Below are 23,285 nucleotides of genomic sequence, written 5' to 3'. Positions count from 1 at the left end.
TTTCCAGAGAAGTTGAGGCAGGGAGCGTTTTGGACTTCACAACATCGCTCCTGGGGATCTCATGTCTTTTCCAGTTTTGTGGCATATCAAAGCTGTCTCAAGGACATGAGTTCCACAGGAACAAAGTAACAATAGCTTGCTTTTGAGGAACAAGAGAGAAATAGAAGCAGCTTGTGTATTTTTCAGACATGAGCAGAAATACCAGCCAGCTTCTTAGCTTGTCTTGGGAGCATGGTGACAGTGACACAACTTGGATCTCTCTATCACTTTTCAGATAATCTGTTTTGCCTCAGTCAGTGAAAGTTGCAGCCTCCCCATTCCATAGCAAATTTAGCTGGAGGAGGGTGGCTGAGGCAGGGTAGGTAAACTACAATTTGAGTATGATCAGAGGCAAAATATCCTGTGTAAAAGGACATACTGAAGAAACCTTCTCTTTCTTACCAGTGAGGAGCATCTGAGTGAAGACAGCCTGAAACTAACTGCATGCTGAACAATAGCCATGAAAAAATTGATAAACTGTCAGCCTGGAGAGAGTCAAATCTCTCCTGCCTTCTTTGGAATCCTCTGGCAAAAAAAATCAGAGCTAACTTCAGAGTCAGAAAAACAGAAGCAAGGGAATTCTGAACTGACAAGCACTACTTTAGCTGTCTCTGACAGTGTGAGGAGTTCCTAACCAGCCAACTGGGAAATCCTCAACATCCTCCTTCTTTCCAGTCCTGCGCATGAAGAGAGACAGAAGCATCTCACACTGCTCCCACCTCACCACACTGAGGACTTTCAGGGGCTTTCTCCTCCTGAAGGGGCACGTCTCCAGGCTCTCTATCCCTGTAACATACCCTGTCTGTCCAAGATCTCAGTCTAGCAGAGAACTATTCAGGTACGGATCATACATTCTGGAAGCTGCCTTTAAGTTTATTTAAAACAACTGCACGCATTTTTAAAAAGCAAGCAAACACGAAGCAAGAGTCTGGGGCAACAAACGGCAAGCAACAGAGAAAACACATATCTTACCTTGCCCTTGAGGAATCCATGTCCAGAACTAATTTTGCTAAGTGCTTCCTCTGTTTTTGGATGTTTGGGATTTCTACCTGAAATAATTTTTAAAAAAGAGCGTAGGTAAATTCTGTACAGAGTTGTGTTAAACATTCCATTCACTGGAAGCAGGATTTCACACCTACTATTAAGACTAGGTTTACATCAGCTTCTAGAATAGCGGTCTCCAAACTGCAGCCAGTGGTGCACCCGACAACTAGGTCTGAGTGCAGTGCCGAAGCCTTACCATTCTGGTGCAAAGTAACCCATTTTTGTGCCATGAATTTGCGGAGCCTTGCACCAGTGAGCCAATTCCTGAAGGCCGAAGATCCTGGGAGGCTCTGTCCGCCAATTTTCCAGTGGAATTGTCTCTCCGGCAAAGGCTCTGTGCATTCACAATGCGAAAACAGGTTGTTGCTGGAATGGTAAGGCTTTGGCATCGCCGTGCTGGCCTGGATGTACATGAGATCTGACCCATGGACTGGAGTATGGAGGCCCGATCTAGAAAAACAGCTGCTGGGCAAGTCCAAAATGTCAAGAAACCTCAGATTGTTTGCTAACAGTTTGCCTGCTCATCACTGGCTGTTGCTGACAGCAGGTGACTAGAAGGGAAAAAAAGAAACCTCTAACTAGCAGTGATTGGCAACTACCTATATATACATCTACATATAGGTTGTCATGTGAGCCCCAATTTTTAAGGTCCAGCCACTTATAGCAAATGTGATAGAAGGAAAGGAAAGTGACGCCAGTAGCTCAGGAGCCCACACTGCCTTTCCGAAGTACCCCTAGTTTGGCCATAAACATGAATATGTGGTCCATAGCACGTGAGGGTCTCTTACTACAAAGGATGAGAAGTTTTACACTAAAAACCCTTGTAAAGCTGTCTAATTTATTACTATACCTCTATGCCAATAAAGGTCTTATGTATGTATGTATTACTATACAAATATAATTTTCAAGTGAAAAAAGTTTATGAACGGCAAATCAAAACATCTATATGGTATATATTACAGACATGCCTTACATTTGTTGTGTATCTTTTTAATGGCAAAAACATTAAATGGCAACGTGGACAAAAAAATCACTTCAGCAGTGTGAGCAACCTGCTCAACACAAGACACTTTGCCACAGAAAGCAATATAAAGTGGGCCTTTGTGTGCAAAACTGGGTCTGAGGGCTGGAGTGAAATAACAGAATTCAAATGTCAGATTGCTGAAGAAAACCTGACAGTTTTTTCTAAGAAATACCTTCAGAAAGTTGGCAGTTGGCTGAGGAACATGAGGAGCGGGACACAGCATCTAAAGAGTTGCCAGGGCTTAAACACAGAGAAGGTGCTGATCTTGTAGAATGCTATTTAAGAAGAAATGTCATTTTGTTCTACCTTTGTGCTTCACTTTCTTCTGCCCCTGCTGGGCTTCCTGACCTGGCAAAACTTCTTCCTGCTTCCCAAGCCCTGCCAGTCTTATCAAGATCATTCTGAATGAGCCAGCCTCATTCTGTTGATCTGACTATGAACCTGTCTAGCCCCCTTATCAATACAGCTTGGTCTTCTGATTTAGAGTAACTTGTGCAGGTGCTACTGTTGTTTCTTGACTGTCTGATCTCCTAGGAGCCAAACATCATAAGCACTTAACTGAAAGATGCTTTTTTTAAAAAATCTCCTGAGGTGGATCCTGAAACGCTCCCTGCTCCAGAGCTCCTTCCTTTTAGGATGTTGGACCAACTTACACCAGTTCATCAAAGCAATCTAGCCCAGGGTTCGATGGAACTCAAGCTTGGGCAATCTCACCTCAGCCAATACAAACAGAGGCTCAATCACATCCCTTTCAACTTGCAGCTCAAAGTGGATGAGCTCTTGAGCTAGCTTGTCCTCTGCTTCCCCAGATAACTTCAGCATCTTCCTGCAGGGAAAGAAACAGGCCATTCACTAAGCAGAAAGATAAGCAAGAGAGAGAACTGAAAGTGAAACCAAGACTGATTTTCTGAAGTAGATGTGGGCTGCGTTTGTTTTTCAGCTTCCACAGCTAGAAGCACTAGAGAGCTGTTTTGTTCCTCCTTCCAGCAGCACGCTAGGGTCTCATTTGTTTTTCATCTACTAGTGTGCTCACAGTGATAGTAATCTTTCCAGCAAGCTCAGGGGTAGATAACATGGCTGCTTCCATGAATAATGTTATCAATTGCTCTGTTTCAAGGAAAGAACTGGGCGTGGTCATTTTGTATGGAAAAAAGAGGAGGCAGTGGAAGATGAGTTTTTGATCTTGGACAAAAAGGACAAACTTCATTCTCGAGATTTTAAAAGCATTATACAGAAGTTAATAACTTTAAGATTACATTAATAACTAGGGGCAGCCTAAAATGGTTCTATTTTTCATGAATTTTGGTACTATCCTAAAAAGTTATTAATAATAACTATAAGGCAATGATGAAATGACGAGAAAACCAAAGTACGTTGGACACAATTTTCCTTCCATTTTTTTTACGAATTGTGTTTCTAAGCATGCTACACACATGCTAGCAACTTCACTTCCGGCTATTTTCTAGTCAAAAAATGGAACGCAAGCCACAAGTGGTTAGTTACAAACCATGTCAGGCCCCAACAGGCAAATGGGAAAGACGCTTTGTATGGAGGGAGATAAAAAATGGTCCCATGTTGTTCCAGACTTCACAGCATTATACTGGGGTTTATCCCACATAATAAAACAGAAAGGTGTGAAAGTGCTACTTATTCATGCATCCCAGAAAGTGATCACATCAGATGCAAGACTGTAGAGATCTGACCCAAATCAGCTGGCAGTGAATATTTTACAAAGAGAGTGGCATGGCAAATCCAAAGGTAGTTGAAAACTATTTGAACAGATGCAGGAAATACTTCATTAGTATAACATGAATCAATGTGTCCCAAGGCCTTTCCAGACAAAGCAAATCTCCATCATGGGGATACTACTGTGACTGGAAGAACTCTAACAGGAGCTACATACATGCCATTCCTTGGAGGTAGATACTTGAACAAGAGAGTTCTTACCCAAGTAGGGAGTCATCCCCTAGAATGGCGGAACCTTCCATCAAGCACTGGGCAAGTGATGTCAAAGGTAACTTCTTCTGCAACAAAAGCAACTGCTGAATGAATTTAAGGGGACTGGGGTTTCTTATTCATTCATTCTACTACAATTTGACCACATCTCCCACCCAGAAAAATGACAGTATTTTTATCAATTCATTAAAACCCAAACACACAAAGGTAAATTTTACTTATTCATTTGCAGTTTTAAACACAGGAGTGAAAAGCCAGCAGGGGGTGTCTTCTCTGCTCCATTCCCTCCCCTCCTACCTCTTTCTCAATGCAGACATGAAAAGACAAGAGCCCAGCCCTACTGTCTGGTGGATACTGGAAGCTCTCACCGAGCGCTTATCAGAATCTGATCCTTGCTGCCCCTGAAGACATGCAGTCAGCTTCTTGTGTGTGCTGTGAGAGACCTGTTTCACCAGCTCCAAACGCTTTTCCACCTGTGAATGGACAGAGCAGGTGTGGCATTAGATGTACTGTTCATTCTTCCATAACTGCACTTGAGTTTTTCACTCTTGGATGAAGGTGCAGGTTATTTGTATGCAGATAGCCATATCAGAAAATGTAACGAGAATCAACTCTTTGCTATCCTGACTGAGCAACATGCCGCAATCTGAACAATGCAGCAAGAGAGTCAGGGTGGTGTAGTGGTTTGGGAGGTGGACGCAAATTTGGAAGATCCAGGTTCAAGTCCCCTCTCAGCCACAAAGCTTCCTAGGTGACCTTGGGCCAGTCACTTTCTCTAAGCTTTACCTACCTCACAGGGTTGTTGTGAGGACAAAAGAGGGGAGCAGCTGTGTACACTGCCTCCTTCTTTGGAGGAAGGATGGTATAAAATGTAAAAAAAAATCACTAGCAGCCAAATTTCATGGTTTTGGATGAAATCAGTCATGCAGTACAGCGTAGCAGGGAGAAATTGCAGGAGGGCAGAAAACAAAGAAAGTGTCCTCTCCCCTCCCCCACTCAGGATTATAAGACTTGTGATCTAGGGTGGAGGTGGGGTGGCCATTTACATTAAGGAAAGGATAGAATCCAGCAGAGTAGAGATTGAAGGTGGGTCAGACTCCACCATAGAGTCTCTGTGGGTTAAATTACCAGGCCTGAGGAGCGATGTAATACTGGGGGTGTATTATTGTCCTCCAGACCAGAAACCGGAAGGGGACCTTGAAATGAGGAACACATCAGGGAGGTGACAAGGAGGGACAGGGTTGTAATCATAGGGGACTTCAATTATCCTCACATCGATTGGGTCAATTTGTGTTCTGGTCACGAAAAGGAGACCGGATTCCTTGACATGTTAAATGACTGTGCCTTAGAGCAGCTAGTCATGGAGCCCACCAGAGGACAGGTGAGTCTGGATTTAATATTGTTCGGTACTCAGGACCTGGTTAGAGATGTCAGTGTTACTGAGCCATTGGGGAACAGTGATTTTGCTGCGATCCATTTTGACATGCACGTCGGGGGAAGAATACCGGGCAAATCTCTCACAAAAACCCTTGACTTCCGACGAGTGGACTTCCCTCAGATCAGGAGGCTGGTTAGAAGGAGGTTGAAAGGGAAGGCAAAAAGAGTTCACTCTCTCCAGAGTGCATGGAGGCTGCTTAAAACAACAGTAATGGAGGCCCAGCGGAAGTGTATACCACAAAGGAAGATGGGCTCGACTAAGTCCAGGAGGGTGCCCGCATGGCTAACCAGCTAAGTTAGAGAGGACGTAAAGGGCAAGGAAGCTTCCTTCCATAAATGGGAGTCTTGCCCTAATGAGGAGAATAAAAAGGAACATAAACTGTGGCAAAAGAAATGTAAAAAGGTGATATGGGAGGCCAAGAGAGACTATGAGGAATGCATGGCCAGCAAAATTAAGAGTTTTGCTCTTAATTTAAGAGCAAAATTAAGAGTTCAAATATGTTAGAAGCATGAAATCTGCCAGAGAAGCTCAGGATTACCACTCTAAATGAAGATGTGTCCTTTGAGTTAAGGAGTTAAGGGAAAAGGATACGTGGGTAAGAGCTGAAAATGGTAGCAAGTTAAAAAAAACACTTATTCAAGTTTGCTTAATTTATCAGCAGTTAACATAGCAACGAAGAACAGGTCACAAACAAAAAGAACTGCAGCAAATAAACCAGACTTATCTGAATCTCTGACGTATACAAAGGGGGGTTTAAGAGCTTAGGGTTCTTGGTTTTCAAACCCTAAAACCCTCAAGGCCCCTTGCCCAGTAGTACTGCCACCACCCTGTATGTTCCAGTGCCTCAGTCCAGGGACACTGGACTGGACACTCAGTCCAGGGACACTGAGACCCTCTAGGCTTATCTAGAGGACAGGTGACTCTGGGTTTACTATTGTGCAGTACTCAGGATTTGGTTAGAGATGTAAATGTTACTGAGCCATTGGGGAACAGTGATCTTGCTGCGATCCGTTTTGACATGCACGTTGGGGGAAGAATACCAGGCAAATCTCTAACAAAAACCCTTGACTTCCGACGGGCGGACTTCCCTCAAATGAGGAGGCTGGTTAGAAGGAGGTTGAAAGGGAGGGTAAAAAGAGTCCAATCTCTCCAGAGTGCATGGAGGCTGCTTAAAACAACAGTAATAGAGGCCCAGCAGAGGTGTATACCGCAAAGAAAGAAGGGTTCCACTAAATCCAGGAGGGTGCCTGCATGGCTAATGAGCCAAGTTAGAGAGGCTGTGAGGGGTAAGGAAGCTTCCTTCTGTAAATGGAAGTCTTGCCCTAATGAGGAGAATAAAAAGGAACATAAACTGTGGCAAAAGAAATGTAAGAAGGTGATATGGGAGGCCAAGCGAGACTATGAGGAACGCATGGCCAGCAACATTAAGGGAAATAAATAAAAGCTTCTTCAAATATGTTAGACGCAGGAAACCTGCCAGCGAAGCAGTTAGCCCTTTGGATGGTGAGGGAGGGAAAGGGGAGGTAAAAGGAGACTTAGAGATGGCAGAGAAATTAAATGAGTTCTTTGCATCTGTCTTCACGGCAGAAGACCTCGGGCAGATACCGCTGCCCAAACCGCCCCTCCTAACTGAGGAGTTAAGTCAGATAGAGGTTAAAAGAGAAGATGTTTCAGACCTCATTGATAAATTAAAGATCAATAAGTCACCGGGCCCTGATGGCATCCACCCAAGACTTATTAAGGAATTAAAGAACGAAGTTGCTGATCTCTTGACTAAAATATGCAACTTGTCCCTCAAAATGGCCACGATGCCAGAGAATTGGAGGATAGCAAATGTCACACCGATCTTTAAAAAGGGAAAGAGGGGGGACCCGAGAAACTATAGGCCAGTCAGCCTAACATCTATACCGGGTAAGATGGTGGAATGTCTCATCAAAGATAGAATCTCAAAACACATAGACAAACAGGCCTTGCTGAGGGAGAATCAGCATGGCTTCTGTAAGGGTAAGTCTTGCCTCACAAATCTTTTAGAATTCTTTGAAAAGGTCAACAGGCATGTGGATGCGGGAGAACCCGTGGACATTGTATATCTGGACTTTCAGAAGGCGTTTGACACGGTCCCTCACCAAAGGCTACTGAAAAAACTCCACAGTCAGGGAATTAGAGGACAGGCCCTCTCATGGATTGAGAACTGGTTGGAGACCAGGAAGCAGAGAGTGGGTGTCAATGGGCAATTTTCACAATGGAGAGAAGTGAAAAGCAGAGTAATAATAATAATAATAATAATAATAATAATAATAATAATAATAATAATAACAACAACAACAACAACAACAACAACAACAACTTTATTTCTACCCTGCCTTTCTCCCCGAAGGGACTCAAGGCGGCTTACAACATATTAAAAACAATTTAAAAACAAATAAAAACATATTAACACATACTAAAAACAGCAGTCAGAGTAAAAAAATAGGTAAAAAGAGCATAGAGCTCTTTTTACCCCAAGGATCATAGAGTACCCCAAGGATCTGTCCTGGGACCGGTGCTTTTCAACCTCTTCATAAATGACCTGGAGACAGGGGTGAGCAGTGAGGTGGCTAAGTTTGCAGATGACATCAAACTTTTCCGAGTGGTGAAGACCAGAAGTGATTGCGAGGAGCTCCAGAAGGATCTCTCCAAACTGGCTGAATGGGCAGCAAAATGGCAGATGTGTTTCAATGTAAGTAAGTGTAAAGTCATGCACATTGGGGCAAAAAGTCAAAACTTTACATATAGGCTGATGGGTTCTGAGCTGTCTGTGACAGATCAGGAGAGAGATCTTGGGGTGGTGGTGGACAGGTCGATGAAACTGTCGACCCAATGTGTGGCGGCAGTAAAGAAGGCCAATTCTATGCTTGGGATAATTAGAAATGGTATTGAGAACAAAACGGCTCATATTATAATGCCATTGTACAAATTGATGGTAAGGCCACACCTGGAGTACTGCGTCCAGTTCTGGTCGCCACATATCAAAAAGGATATAGTGGAAATGGAAAAGGTGCAAAAGAGAGCGGCTAAGATGATTACTGGGCTGCGGCACCTTCCTTATGAAGAAAGGCTACGGCGTTTGGGCCTCTTCAGCCTAGAAAAGAGACGCCTGAGGGGGGACATGATTGAGACATACAAAATTATGCATGGGAAGGATAAAGTGGATAGAGAGATGCTCTTTACACTCTCACATAACACCAGAACCAGGGGACATCCAATAAAATTGAGGGTTGAGAGAGTTAGAACAGACAAAAGAAAATATTTCTTTACTCGGTGTGTGGTTGGTCTGTGGAACTCCTTGCCACAGGATGTGGTGACGGTATCTCACCTAGATGCCTTTAAAAGGGGATTGGACATGTTTCTGGAAGAAAAATCCATTACGGGTTACAAGCCATGATGTGTATGTGCAACCTCCTGATTTTAGAAATGGGCTATGTCAGATGCAAGGGAGGGCACCAGGATGCAGGTCTCTTGTTCTCTGGTGTGCTCCCTGGGGCATTTGGTGGGCCGCTGTGAGACACAGGAAGCTGGACTATTTGGGCCTATGGCCTGATCCAGCAGGGCTGTTCTTATGATCTACTGTGAAACAGAAGCAGTCAACATTTTGTTTCAGGTTTCCATTTGTACTGAGAGTGCGATAAAGCAAGTGGCTCATGCCTGCTGTAATGTTTCTAAGAACAGAGGCAAAAGACACCTAAGAGCTCAGAAAGCTGCTTCCGAGTCCTTTTAATGAATTCCACTGGCAAATGCTCAAGCATAGGTTCAGAGCTTGGCTTTTTGCCTATCATTTGAGTAAATGAATATAATCATATATGGATGTGATTAAATCACTTGGATGTGAACCTCAACAAGGTAAGTCACTAAGGGGAAGGCCTGCCAAACATTTACCTGAGGGACTTGGGGAAAACATGCAGTTCAATAAAGAGGTAAGAACTCAGAAAACACAGGCTGCAAACGTAACACTGTAATCCCTTTGAGTATCAGGGAAAGAATGAAACAGTAACTTAGGCAAAATATATTCTGGAGCATATATTATATATTCTGGAGTAACTTAGGCAAAATATATCAAAATATATAGAATATATTTCTATATTCATTGAAATATATATATTTCAATGAGAAACCAAACTTGGGAGGCAACCTGAACCTTTCCTATTAAAATCAGAATTAAAATTCCATGGACTATTTTCAAAAATCCACAGATCACCTGCTTGACAGCTATCCACAGAAATACCCTTGAATGTTACCCCTGAATGCAGCACAATGACAAACCTACAGGAGGAAAACAATTTCCAAAGATCCGGTTTATACAGTTGCCTGAGGCTTCACGGGAGTTCAGTCTATCCATTTCTTGGCATACAAGCAAGAAGATGTTTTTGAACTCCAGATATGAGAATTCTTTCATTGGTCTCTGAAGGTTTGCATGCAGACTCGGCTGATGAATTTCTCATACCGTCACTTGATATGAAAATGGCACATGTGTTGCCTGAAGCATGCTAAATTTCATTTCCTCTCTCATCCTATTGGTTGTTGGTAAAGACTTTGTACTGCTCTTCCCTGCTCCCCTAAGCTCAAGAATTTGCATCAGCCAATAGATGTATATGACAAGCAGATCACTGCTTATGACAACTGAAATCCCAATTTCTTATATTTATTTTTATTTTAACCCTTGCAAAATCCCCTTTAGACCTGACCAATGTACAGGAAAAGCATGTGCATAGCTTTCATGGGATTCAGCGACTTCAGTGTGCAGGTAGAGGAACCATGCACTTTCATACTTCCTGATGTGGGAAGTTAGCATGTACAAGAGATGGCTAGGCTTACAGCCATCTTCCTTGAATGCAGAACTTCCATGGGTATGGATTTTTTTTGGGGTGCCTGCATGAAGGGGAATTCAATTTCACCTGCATTGTGACACAGTACACTCTCAGGGGGACTATCACCTGCTTCGTTTGAATACATAACAGACTAGTGGTTAGATGGAGTTCTAGCAACATCCAGTGGAAAGGAAGGTGAGGTTCCGTAATGGTTAAGCCCAGACAAGAAGGCTTCTGTTTTCTGGAGGAGTCTGAAGGTTGATCTTACTAATTATTAATTGGAAAGGGTTTCTGCAGCACAGTAATCCCTTAAAACAAGCTTCTTGTAAGGTTGTTTTGCATCTACTGCATAGAGTGACGTAACATTGGAAGCAATGTTGGTGTTTGCTGGGCAGAAAGATGATGGAAAGGAAGACACTGTACCTGCAAGAGATCTTCACTCAGAACTTCTGTTTTTTCAGCCCTAAAGAAAAGAAAGGAGAAGCTCAGCTGAGAAAGAGTGAGAAACCCAGAAACCCTTCACATAACTCTAGATGAGATCTGTAAAAAAAACAAAAAACCACGCACGAACACACAGTCTGAGGAGCTACCCAGATCGCATGACTGAACCCGACATGGAGATCCCACCGGAAAACAGCCTGTAGCAATAGCAACAGAGACAATGCAGTGGGGCCCAAACTGTCCTACTGTCTTCTTGACAATGTTACAGGAACAGACGAAGGTGGTGAACTGCACCCAGCACATGCTTTCCCCACTCCCACAGCAATCTTTACACCTCTGAACCAGAAACCAGTATGAAGAGGGAGCTTACTTACCAGATAGTCAAGAATTTTTTACTTCAGTTTTTATTAACTCAAAACACATGCTGAGACTAACATGTTAGAGAAAAAAATAAAACCACCATCCTTTAAAACAGGGGTGCCCAAACCCTGGCCCTGGGGCCACATGCAGCCCTTGAGGCGTCTCAATGCGGCCCGCAGGAAGCCCCCAGTCTCCAGTGAGTCTCTGGCCTTCCGGAGATTTGTTGGAGCCCACACTGGCCTGACGCAACCGCTCTCAGTGTGAGGGCGACTGACCTCTTGCATGAGCTGTAGGATGAGGACCTCTTCCACTGCTTGCTGTTTCATGTCTATGATGCAGCAGCAGCAGCAAAGGAAAGGCCAGCCTCGCTTTGTGCAAGGCCTTTTATAGGCCTTGAGCTATTGCAAGATCTTCATTCATTCAAGTTAATCTTTAATATATTTATGTAAACTTATGTAAATTTATTCAAATTTTAAATGTAAATTAATTATTTTTCCCTGGCCCCCGACACAGTGTCAGAGAGGTGATGTGGCCCTCCTACCAAAAACTTTGGACACCCCTGCTTTAAAGCAAGTGCAATTAACTTTTTCAGGGGCTGAAACATCAATGATTTTTTTTTTCTATGTATCACTTGCTTTGGACCAGGGGTGCTCAAACCCTGGCCCTGGGGCCACATGTGGCCCTTGAGGCCTCTCAATGCGGCCCTCAAGGAGCCCCCAGTATCCAATGAGCCTCTGGCCCTCCAGAGTTTTGTTGTACCCCACACTGGCCCAACACAACTGCTCTCAGTGTAAAGGCAACTGTTTGACCTCTTTGCGTGAGCTGTGGGATGAGGGCTTCCTCCACTGCTTGCTGTTTCATGTCTGTGATGCTGTAGTGCAGCAAAGGAAAGGCCAGCCTTGCTTTGTGCAAGGCCTGTTATAGGCTTTGAGCTATTGCAAGACCTTCATTCATTCATATAAGTTCATCTTTAATATATTCATTTATGTAAACTTATGTAAATTTATTCAAATATTAAATGTAAATTAATTCTTTCTTTCCCCGGCCCCTGACGCAGCGTCAGAGAGATGATGCGGCCCTCCTGCCAAAAACTTTGGACACCCCTGCTTTGGACTTTTCTAGCACCCCCGAGATTCCTGGGATACCTCAGAATCCTGAAGAGCTGCTGAGTTGTTCATATTCAGTAGCCATGTTTGCCCCATTCTGTGGTTGCTTAAGTTCAAGCACCTTTTTCTCGAGTAAGCAAAGAACTTGACTTTGAACCAGTTCACTGGAACATGAATTCTACCAGATTTTTAAGAGTGGGAAATTCAGCCTCTCAGGGACACCCTCCCACATCCAAATCTCATAGGCTGAACCCGATTAAAAAGCAGGCTATAAAAAAGCAGGGTTATAAAAAGCACAGTCATGCACCCCCCTTTTCATAGCTGCCCAGGTCCAATGTCAGAACCATCTGGTGCATCACCAAATCAGTTTGTTGCAAGTGTAGATTGCCAGGATCAGCACCCTGGAAGAACATGAGGAAGAAGGGAAGAGCGAGTATCCAGAGAAATTGCATCCAGGTTTTGATCTGCTTTGTTACCACCTCCTTTCCCCACCTCTGCTAGTTAAACAAGACTGCGTTGGTCTGCTCCGAGACTGCCTTGTGTCTGACATGCTGTGTCTCATTCTTGTGTTTTCTTGATTTTTGCTGCCATTTGCTGTTTTTAGTATTTTGTTCTTACTCTTAATTGTTTGGCATTTCTTTGATGGGCATAAAACATCCATGAGGTAACCTACTGCTACATGTGGTTTTGCACTGGGAATGACTCCAAGGGATGGAAGATGTCTCAAGCCCCATCTAGTCCAACTTTTCCTACTCCAAGGCACTGCAGTCTATACCAACCCTGAGTCATGCAATCTAAGTACAGGTGTTCTCTGGAATCTACAGAGGTTCTGTTCTGGAAACGCCTCCTATGGTTACCTGAAACCACAGATACAAGGGAACGCACCCCCTCAACCTCCGGAGGCAAGGGGAGCTCCGTCTGCAGCCTCTGCCAGACTCAGACTGAGCCTTAAAGAAAAAGAATACGACTTCTAGTTTCTCTGTGAAATTGGAAGTGACGTTTTTAATGCCTTATAAGTAGAGCTCTCCTCGCCTCTGGCGGGGATACATGGGGGGGGCGTGCAGGAGGTCCCCGCAGACCCGATCTGCAGATAAGTGAATCCGCAGATACAGGATCCGTGTACAGGAGCCCCTGTAATTACTTTCCCAATAACCATTAGCCAGAAAGGTTTCCACTACTATTTAAATTAAAGCAACCTTATATCAATTACTCCTTCAGCCTTCCTTTTGTGCCTACACAAGACAGTTGACCCATCTCTTTTGGCAACCATTCACACTGCTCTGATTTCTTGCTTCTTTTCCCCTGTACACCAATAATGCTCATTATGCTCTCCCAATAGATCTTCCTTCCAAAGCTATTACTACAATTTGTTGTCCGCAGCTGAACTATAAAATCTAAAGTTTTTGGACTCGTCTCTGAGAAAAGATCCATTATCCATCTGAAAGCTTTCTAAACACCTTATGTCAGTTCTCTCTCCAACAGCTGGGGTGAGTAGGCTCTCTTTCTTCAAATAGAAGCATGACAGTGATATTTGCCAAACTGGTGTCTATCAAAAGAACTCAGTCCCCCTCCCACCCTCACCAACTGGTTCATAGCCACAATCACACCACAGAAATAATCAACTGCAACTTGTATTTATTTTTTAATCTAGTTGCCTCCACATTTAAAAGATCGATTATTCCAAAACATAAAGCACCAACAGATTCATCTAGAAGGGGTGCTGAAAATAAATCAGTTGAATTTGGAGTTGAATAAATCAGGTTCCAGGTCTCTGAATTCCAACCATGTGGCACCTTCCACAGAAGGTAGAATGGTGAGTCATGTTTCGAGACCAACATAAAGGACACTGCTCCACAGGAATGCACATTCCAGCAGCACAGTGACTCAACAATATTGGGCCCTAAATGTATACTGATTTGGCTGCCACTCCTACAATTACAGCTGCTGGAAAAATGCTACCATATTCACAGAGTCAGTTGGTGCTTCATTCCATGTATAGTCCACTCTCATACTAACTGTTCTCCATGTGGTTGTCTATTCTTACCTTTATTAAAGAATGTTGCACACAGCAAAAGGACAATAAACACTCAGCAGCGCACTAGCCACGTAAGAAGCTGCTTGGCCATGCAGCTTATCACTCCCTGGTGAATACAAGGGAAATCAGCCACAAGCCTCATAGATCAACTGGTGCAGCACAGTCTACGGTCACAATTTAGGTCAGTCAAATCACTGGATATCCTTTGCATTTTCACTGCATTGCTTTTATTTCAAATGCTTTTAAACCTGGCACTACAGTCCACATGACATCCAGAGCAGCTCAGAGTTTTAATAAACAAGAACAATTTGAGAACTGCACAGCTGCACTCTTTCAGAGCAAAACAACTAAAATCCTGGCATTAAGAACAGCACTGAAGGAACCACCAGATAACATTGAAAGGCTTTGCGCATATGAAAACATTTTTGCCTGGCACCAAAAAGACAAGGCTATGTGAGTCTCCCTGGTGAAAAAGAGCATTTCACAGTGGGGGTGAGGTGGGTGTCACAACAGAAAAGATCCTTGACCCCCCCCCCCAATTATCACCTGCCTTACTTGAGTGGAAATTTGAAGAAGGAGCTCTTGAGATTTTAAGGTTCCTATAGGCTCATGTGGGAGAAGCTAGTCTTCCAAATACTTGGGTACAAAGTCATTTTGGAGCCGTAAAAGGCAAAAAAAAAAACAAAACAGCACCCTGAATTATACCCAGAAATGAGTTGGTAGTCTGCACAGCTGTTTACGGTTAGAGAGGTGTATTCCATTTGACAGATCCTAGTTGGTAATCTCACTGTTGCATTTGCAGTGATTGCAGATTCGGAGTAGTATTCAAGGGTGACCTCATATACAACACATTAAAGTAATCCAAATGGTATATTACCACAGCATGGATAACCAAGACCAGGCCATCTCACCTTCAGAAGTGGTTGGAGCTGGAACATCTGATATGGCTGGGAAAAGGTCTTTTGAGCCACAGAAATCACTTGGGTTCCTTTCAAGCTGCAAACATCCATTTTCTAAATCTAGTTGTTGTAATGCAGATAAGATGGTGTTTGGCGATTTTGGGGTGGCTGCATAGCCGAGATACGTGTGGTACACAAGTATGATTTCTCTGTTATCAGTTTCATCACTGCTCTCTCTTTGTTGCTATGGTATAAGCAAATACGAAGCACTATAAAAAGCACAAGGATAGCATCTCTGCTTCAGGGAGCTCACTAATGGGAAGGAGGCAAAGCAAGAGCCTTCTGTATAGGTTAAACCTATACGCTTGGCAGTAAAGTGGGTCTTGGCCATCATTTAGCCTGATTTCCAGAACATGCTCAGGTGGCAGGTTCACACATGCACATCACTTGATTTCTCTACAACCAGCAGATGGATACAAGAACTGATTTTTTAATTTTTGTGAAAAGCATTGCTCATGAGGCAAGGTGTGGTGAAGGGATAGGATCCTCTTTGTGACAACCTATCCATAATAGCCTATTCCCAAATTCTCCAGAAATTTGGGAACTGCTGTAAGTCATTGTGCGGGAGGGGCGAAGGTAGTGATGCATGAAAGACGCTGGTACATAATAGTGATCACAAGCACTTATGGTTTTGCAATCACAAACTGGAAGTGGGTCGCAGAAGCCAAGCAGTTTTTGAGCCTTAAGATGATTTTCCCTCCTCTCATTTCTAAGTCACATAATAAACATCCTTTCCTTCCTCATCTCTGAAACATACACACATGTCAGAACATTACCTTAGACCTGTGGCTCCCAAACTGTGTATGAGGCACTGTAGTGAACTCACAGGGATGTCATGGGGTGTCCCTGCTGGCCTCTTCTTTCCGGCTCTCCCTGGTGGAGCCATCTTGGATTACGTGAGATCTCACAGGGTTCAAGATGATGGTGCCAGGGAGAGCTGGGAAGAGGCTGCCACAAAAGAAGGGTGCTGTGACCATGGTAAGTTTGGGAACCGCTGTCCTAGATTCTAGAATAAGCTGAGGAAGTGTGTGTGGAGTCCAATCTTGAATGCTGACTTTAGTCCATGTTCCCTTTGCACAGCTTCCCATCAGAAACTGTGCCTGGAGAGCTGGCCAGGAGACATGGAGTCTCTCATGCATCTCAAACGAGAACACTTAAATAAAAGAGAAACTTGATCGTGTTAAATGTTGAGCGCCTGCAGCCTTGTAGCGAATGAAGCAGCCACATGAACCAATATACAACTGTTCATGCTTTGCTTCCCTGGGACTTGTGCTTAACAGACTAGCACAATTAACATTTGCCTGTGTTGGGGAAGGCTATTGTTGTAGGACAACATTCATGCACCCCAGTAATATCCCCAAAATACTTAATCAGCATCAACTGGCAAGGAAGGGAAGTAAGATATCACTGATGGAGAGAAAAGAGGGGTTTGGCATTGAGGAGAAATCCAGTAGACAATCTAGAAATCCGAAAGACAGAAGTGACAAGGGGCAAAAATAGCAAGCCTATAGGTAAGTTTAAATCAAGCTCCATGGATCTCTGTGTCCCGTTTCCTGTGTGGCCTCCACAAATCCTTGAAGGAACAACAGAGATGAGAATCTGCCTGTGGATGTTATTAAAGCAACCAAAGGACTGCATAACAAGAATTCTTGTCTGCTATTACATTCTTTAGGACTGCTCCCACAGAGAAGATGCAAACAGGTTTAACACAAAACAGCCTTTATATGCCTGTTGCCACAGGGACAGGCATATAAAGAGACTACTCATTTAAGCCTAAATTTTCTCACTGATCAAAAAAGTCAAAGGTCACCTTTTAGACCAGTGTTTCTCAAACTGTGGCTCAGGATCCACTAGGTGGGTTGCGAGACAATTTCAGGTGGGTCTCTATTCATTTCAATATTTTAATGTATTAGATTTGATGCTACCCTGGTATGTGACTACATTTGGGGAAATGTTACAGATCTGTACTTTTAACAGGTTACTATGTATATGCTTTGGACAATGATAGTAAACGGGACGTACTCCTGGGTAAGTGTGGGTAGGATTGCAGCCTAGGATTGTTAAAAATTTTCCAGCTTGATGTCACTTCTGGTCATGACATCACTTCCATTGGGTTCTGACAGAGTCTCTTTCTAAACAGTGGGTCCTGGTGCTAAAAGTTTGAGAACCACTGCTTTAGAACAGGGGTGTCCAATGTTTTTGGCAGGAGGGCCATCATCTCTCTGACACTGTGTCGGGGCCAGGGAAAGAAAGAATTAATTTACATTTAAAATTTTAATAAATTTACATAAGCTTACATAAATGAATATATTAAAGATGAACTGATATGAATGAATGAAGGTCTTGAAATAGCTCAAGGTCTATAAAAAGCCTTGCACAAAGCAAGGCTGGCCTTTTCTTTGCTGCCGCTACTGCATCACAGACATGAAACAGCAAGCAGTGGAGGAAGCCCTCATCCCACAGCTCACGCAAAAAGGTCAAACAGTTGCCGTCACGCTGAGGGCAGTTGTGTTGGGCCAGTGCGGGCTGCAACAAATCTCTGGAGGGCCAGAGGCTCATTGGAGACTGGGGGCTCCCTGAGGGCCACATTGAGAGGCCTTGAGGGCCACAAGTGGCCCCAGGGCCGGGGTTTGGGTATCCCTGCTTTAGAATATAGTCAATAGAATAATCTCTAGTTATTCTCTTGGCCCACTTGATGGTGAGAGAGGGAAAGAGAAGATTAAAGGGGACTTGGAGACTGAAGAGAAATTAAATGATTTCTTTGGATCTGTGAACATGGCAGAAGAGTTTGGGGAGATACCGCTACCTGAACAGCCCCTGTCTAAAGAGTTGTCAGAGGTTAAAAGAGAAGACATTCTGCATAACAAATCTTTAAGAATTTGAAATTGTCAGCACCCATATAGGTGTGGGTGAACTTGCTGATATTATATATCTGGTATTTCAGAAAGCATTTGATATGGTCCCTCTCTAAAGGCTCCTGAGAAAACTCCAGTTAGGGAATAAGGTTGGTCCTCTTGTGGGTTAGGAGATGGTTGCAGATCAGGAAATAGAGGGGTGTAAATGGGCAGTTTTCACAATAGAGAGAGGTGAAAAGCAGTGTGCTTCAAGAATCAGTCTTGGGACAGGTGCTTCTCAACTTGTTTATAGAGTTGGGCATATATAGTGAGGTGGCCAAATTTATGGATGACACTAACTTTTCCAGGTGATGAAGTTCAGAAGGGATTGTGAAGAGCTTCAAAAAGATCTCTCTAAACTGGGGGAATGGGTGGCAAAATGCATATTGGAGCAAAAAAAATCAAAACTTCACATACATGCTGTCTGTGATGGATCAGGAGAGAGATCTTGGGGTAGTGGTGGACAGCTCAAAGAAATTGTTGATCAAGCTCAGGATCACTAAAAAAAGCTTGAGAATAAAACTACTAATATTATGCCATTGTACAAATTGATGGTAAGGCCCTATCTGGAGCATAATGACCAGTTCTGGTCACCACATCCCAAAAAGATATAGTGGAACTTCAAGCATCATCATGATAGGATAGTTTCACTCTCACTTTGCAATAAAGAGGGTTTATAATTTATAAACATGAGTACTGAGTCACTGTAACCAGCATGTCACTGTGAATTTGGCCTGTCATTGTGTTCCTTCAGCCAATAAGTTATTAATAGGAGTACATAATGTTACATTCATTCTGCCTGTAAACTGTCCATATTCTTGTGCAAATAATATTTTTTTCCACCAAGATGCCTTGTGGTCAAATTATCCATCCTGCTTTTGTGGCACACCTACACACACCTGTTACACATGTGGGTGCATGATCAGCAGAGTTTTATTATTATTAAGAATATTTATAAACTGCTTCAATGAAAAAGTTCACATAGTGGTTTATGGAGAAAAATCAAATAATTAATGGCTCCCTTGTCCTAAAAGGCCTCTCAATCTAAAAAGATGCAGACCCAGTTTGAGAAACACTGCTCTACCTGGAACATAATCAGGTACTGAAAATTCTTAACTTCTGCTACTATATAAAGTCTACACACATAAGCCATACACTCTGGAAGAGGAGATAAGACAGCAAGTTACCAATGTACTGATGTCATGCTGTCCCTATCTGTGCTCCGGTTTGCTTGAGTTGCTGTATTAGGGACAGAAAATATATACTGATCTCTTGGGCAGGCCAGGAAAGTTAGGGCCCTCCTGTTGGCCATGCCTTGACCAGCACAGACACATTCCTCCCGACTTCCATAAATATTGGGAGTCTGCCCAAGCAACTGTATGATCCAAAACCCACTTGTGTCCTTGTACCATTGATTACTGAGTATCCAAAATGTAGTATGAAACCTAGCACCAAGACTTAGCAAGCTATCTTCAGGAAGATAGCAAGAATTGGGCTTTAAAACCTCTACTTCCTGAACGTCATCTCCTTTTTCCTTTCTCAGTGTGCAAAATACACATGGCAAGCATTCATCCACCACAAGCCAGGCACATGCACACATAACTTAGGGTTGACTGATATTTCTTACTGCATTTTTATCGAACCATTTGGTGAAAGGGATTGTTTAATGTACCTTATTGTTGATCTTTTACAATAAATCTTTCATCTGCTCGTCTAGAAGCTCCCCTTCTCTCCCAGTCTATTCTTTAAAAGCAAATGTTCTCTTTCTTGCATTAGTGCTGACTTGCAACTAGTTAATGATTCCTTATCAGGGAGATGTTTCACCAATTCACATGCAGCTCCCTTGGTAACGTACTAACCTATGCTTGGTCAGACTGAGGGCCCAATCCTCAACTTTCCCGCACTGGCGCAACTGCAATGCAGCTCTGAGGTAACAGAACAAATGTTCCCTTATCTTGAGGAGCCCTCTGTGACTGTCTCCCCACCACAGGATGCAGTGCATGCCTCATTATTAGCATGGTTGCATCAGCACTGGAAAATTGAATGGGATTGGACCCTCAATCAGAAGAATCTTCCATTTTGTTGAAGCCATTATCCCTGCTGCTTCCTTGTTCCCTGGTATACCAGGAGGTCAACTAGACTTTTATTCACTGTGAGAAGCCACTGTACCTATCACCTGTCATCTCTGTATACCACAAATCAATGATTTATTTGACAGGCATGCAATACTGTAACAGGACAATCCTTAAGGGCTGGGAGAAAATCATCCAGTCTCCTGGGCCTTATCCTAAATGGCCCTCTAACTGGGCTTCTGAAAATCTAAACCTCTTCATAAAGTGATCTGTCAATGACTCATAGATCATTTACTTGCCCAGCAGCAAGCATCAAATCCAGAGTATGGCTTGCCATGCGTGTAGGACTGGTGACATTTTGGTCAAGGACCATGGCTGCAATACATGTCACAACATATTGAACTCTGGGCTCTGAATCCAGGGCTGTACAGGGAGGGAGGGGAGATCCTCAACATCAAATATGATGCCAATTCTTCAAGGGAGACTGTTAGGCATATGGGAAGTCTGTACATGGACAGAATTTCTAAATCTGTCTTGAAATTGGGGCTCTGTTGAACAGGAGACTTAGGGGGAGAGGCAGAATTCCAATACATCACAGTGACTCCTCCTCCCGAAAAACTGAAGATATGGTGGTGCTGCACTGAGAACCAAGAAGGATTTAAATAAGCTACATTCACCCATCTCATTAAGAAGATCTTAACAATGCAAGTCAGATGAGCTTTTTTTTTTGTCCAGGATCAGTGCTTGGGGGAGAAGCTATTATTTGATGTCCTGATGTGGCATTAAACAAGAGCTCCCCAAAGCTCAATTGCTTGTTGATGGGGTTGCCTTGCAAGGAAGAAGAATCAAAAGGGCCAGCCCTCAATTAGCCGATCCAACTCCCACTGGTATCATATCTTCCCTTGCCTGTCACTAACTGAATAGGAGTGCCCCTCCTACCAGATCATTATTGACATGACATGACTAACCTAAATAAAGCAGGAAAAGCAATGGCCACCAAAAATCAGAAACCAAACAAACAAAGCAACAGAAAAAGAACCATAGGAAAAACCCCACCACGTAAACATCCAATGCACAATGGTAATCCGAAGAAGAAACAGATAACACCTCAGAAATTAAAAAGGCACATGGGATTCCTTAAAGCCCCCACCATCTCATACACTTGGGTCAAGGGAGATCCTACTAAAGCCTCACAGAGACATCCTCTGCTGTCAATCAAGGTCAACACCATTGCTCTCATACGGTTCACTCTCATCCTTCCTTCTTACCAGGGACAATTTAGATAGCCCAAAGCTCCAAACCTCAGTTCAAATAGGGTGAGCAAAGTGGTTTCCTAGCCTACACTCCCATTCCAAAACAACAACCTCTTCTGATGTTACCCAAGTCACCCAGAAGCAGTGATCCCTTAGCTGCCCTAGTCAGCAGGGAAATAGTCCACCTGGCATTATGCTGTGGGGCAATGCACCCAGCAAGCTGAGCATTTGTGATTACAGTAGTCTGTTTATTGTATTTGTGAGTAACCTTCTTTGGGATATTGAGGAGAAGGGCCTACAAATCCCAATAAATATTTTCAGTCTTTTGGGGGACAGGTCTCACATCACTCAAACAAGAAGCTGTGGCTCCAAACTAGTGGTGGTGGTTTTCTATGTGTCTTCCATGTAACACTGAGCAGCTCAAAGTCAAAGATTCTTATCCTTTGTTAACTTCTTTGTTGAAAAGTAGCATATAAAAATTCTTCATCATCATCATCCTCTCCTCTCAATGTTATGTGATTTCTGAACATGACTGTGCTGATCAATGTGTATAGCAAATTTATCGCATGCAAATGCAAATGCAAATGCACCTGTAGTCAAGATATGTGCAGTTTATAGGTTCCCATTAACACACAATGTAGCTGCTGAGCACTACAACAAAAACAGGCCTTTCACTCTGCACCTTTTATCTCTCCAGTCACAGATCACACACATGTAACACAGAAGCTCCACTAAGTACCTTTTAAATGCACCACAAGCTTTGTGGTAAGCATCTAAAGTACTTACACTTCCTTGGCTAAAGCTGCCTCTCAGAGAAACAAGCAGAAGCCACAGCCTTGTAACTCCTCTGTGAGATCGTCTCTTCTTTATGCTCTAAACATGGTTTACATGAACAAACATGCCTGGAGTCAGCATTTGACTTCAGGATACTGATACAAAGCATCTAGCTAAGACCTCTAGCACAGTTGCATGCACATAGTAGCTGACACCCTTTATGCTTTCCACAGCTGTCTGTCAACCACGCTCCCAAATCGTGAATGCTGGGAGGAAAAAACTTAAAATGTAAAGCTTTTCAAATGTTCTGCAATTATGACTTCAAGGAATTTTGTTATATAAATAAAGTATACCAGAAAAGCAGCATTGTCCTCAAGTTACTGACTCAATGCAATCCAGGATCTAGACTGTGAAACTTGCTGAATCCGTGTAGGTCTGGGTCTGGTCAAGGCCTGGATTAGAGAAATTCCGGCAAGTCTGTGCCTGCTGCCTTAATTCAAAGCATGGAAGGAAGATATACAGGTCGTGCCTCTTTATCTACTGGGGTTCTGTTCCGGAACCCTCAGTGGATAAAAAACATCAGTGGATACCAAATTAGGGGGAAAATAGCTTCAAAGACCCACTCCCAGGTTTGTTGCTCCTCCACTGTTGCCCCAGAATGCTTTGGTATAGACGCTATACTGCATTCAGCCACTAGATGGGGTGAATAAAGGAATCTAGTGTAATGAAATTATAATTATTTAACAGCCTGAAGGTAGGAAATTGCATTTTGATGCTTTTTTTTTTAACAAGGCATTTAAAGGTGGACCTCAGTATCAGTGCTGAGTCAAATCAGTGGATACCAAGGTCCCACCTGTAAGTGTAATCTCTCAGATCTGAAGACAATTTGGGGTACTTCATCATATAGTTTTTTGAGATGCCCAAGTTGATTCATTTAGCAAAATCAATCCAGAAAAGTCACACTGAACTTGTGAAATTAATTTGCACTTTGCACTGATCCTCTGCCCATTCATGCAAGCTGTGCTGAGGGAGAAGAGCAGAGTCAA

The 23,285-nt window shown here is 43.2% G+C and overlaps 1 protein-coding gene across 7 annotated transcripts in view; it reads right to left on the bottom strand.

Moving 5' to 3' along the window:
• Window positions 1-23,285, bottom strand: part of ARHGAP44 (Rho GTPase activating protein 44) — a 114,292-nt gene that overhangs the window by 33,557 nt on the left and 57,450 nt on the right. For 6 of the 7 annotated variants that reach the window (XM_066615066.1, XM_066615063.1, XM_066615064.1 and 3 more), the window contains exons 2-6: window positions 10,769-10,808; window positions 4,432-4,536; window positions 4,055-4,131; window positions 2,822-2,933; window positions 1,012-1,088 (exon numbers count right to left, since the gene is read on the bottom strand). In XM_066615066.1, coding sequence (XP_066471163.1) covers window positions 1,012-1,088; window positions 2,822-2,933; window positions 4,055-4,131; window positions 4,432-4,536; window positions 10,769-10,808 — 411 coding nt within the window. The remainder of the gene's footprint in view (window positions 1-1,011; window positions 1,089-2,821; window positions 2,934-4,054; window positions 4,132-4,431; window positions 4,537-10,768; window positions 10,809-23,285) is intronic. The other variant, XM_066615060.1, reaches the window with a different exon arrangement.

The sequence above is a fragment of the Tiliqua scincoides genome, chromosome 2 (assembly GCF_035046505.1).
Source record: "Tiliqua scincoides isolate rTilSci1 chromosome 2, rTilSci1.hap2, whole genome shotgun sequence".
In the NCBI taxonomy this organism is placed as follows: Eukaryota; Metazoa; Chordata; class Lepidosauria; order Squamata; family Scincidae; genus Tiliqua; species Tiliqua scincoides.
The sequence above is the reverse complement of the archived record's forward strand: the minus strand, read 5'-3'. Positions and strand labels throughout refer to the sequence as shown.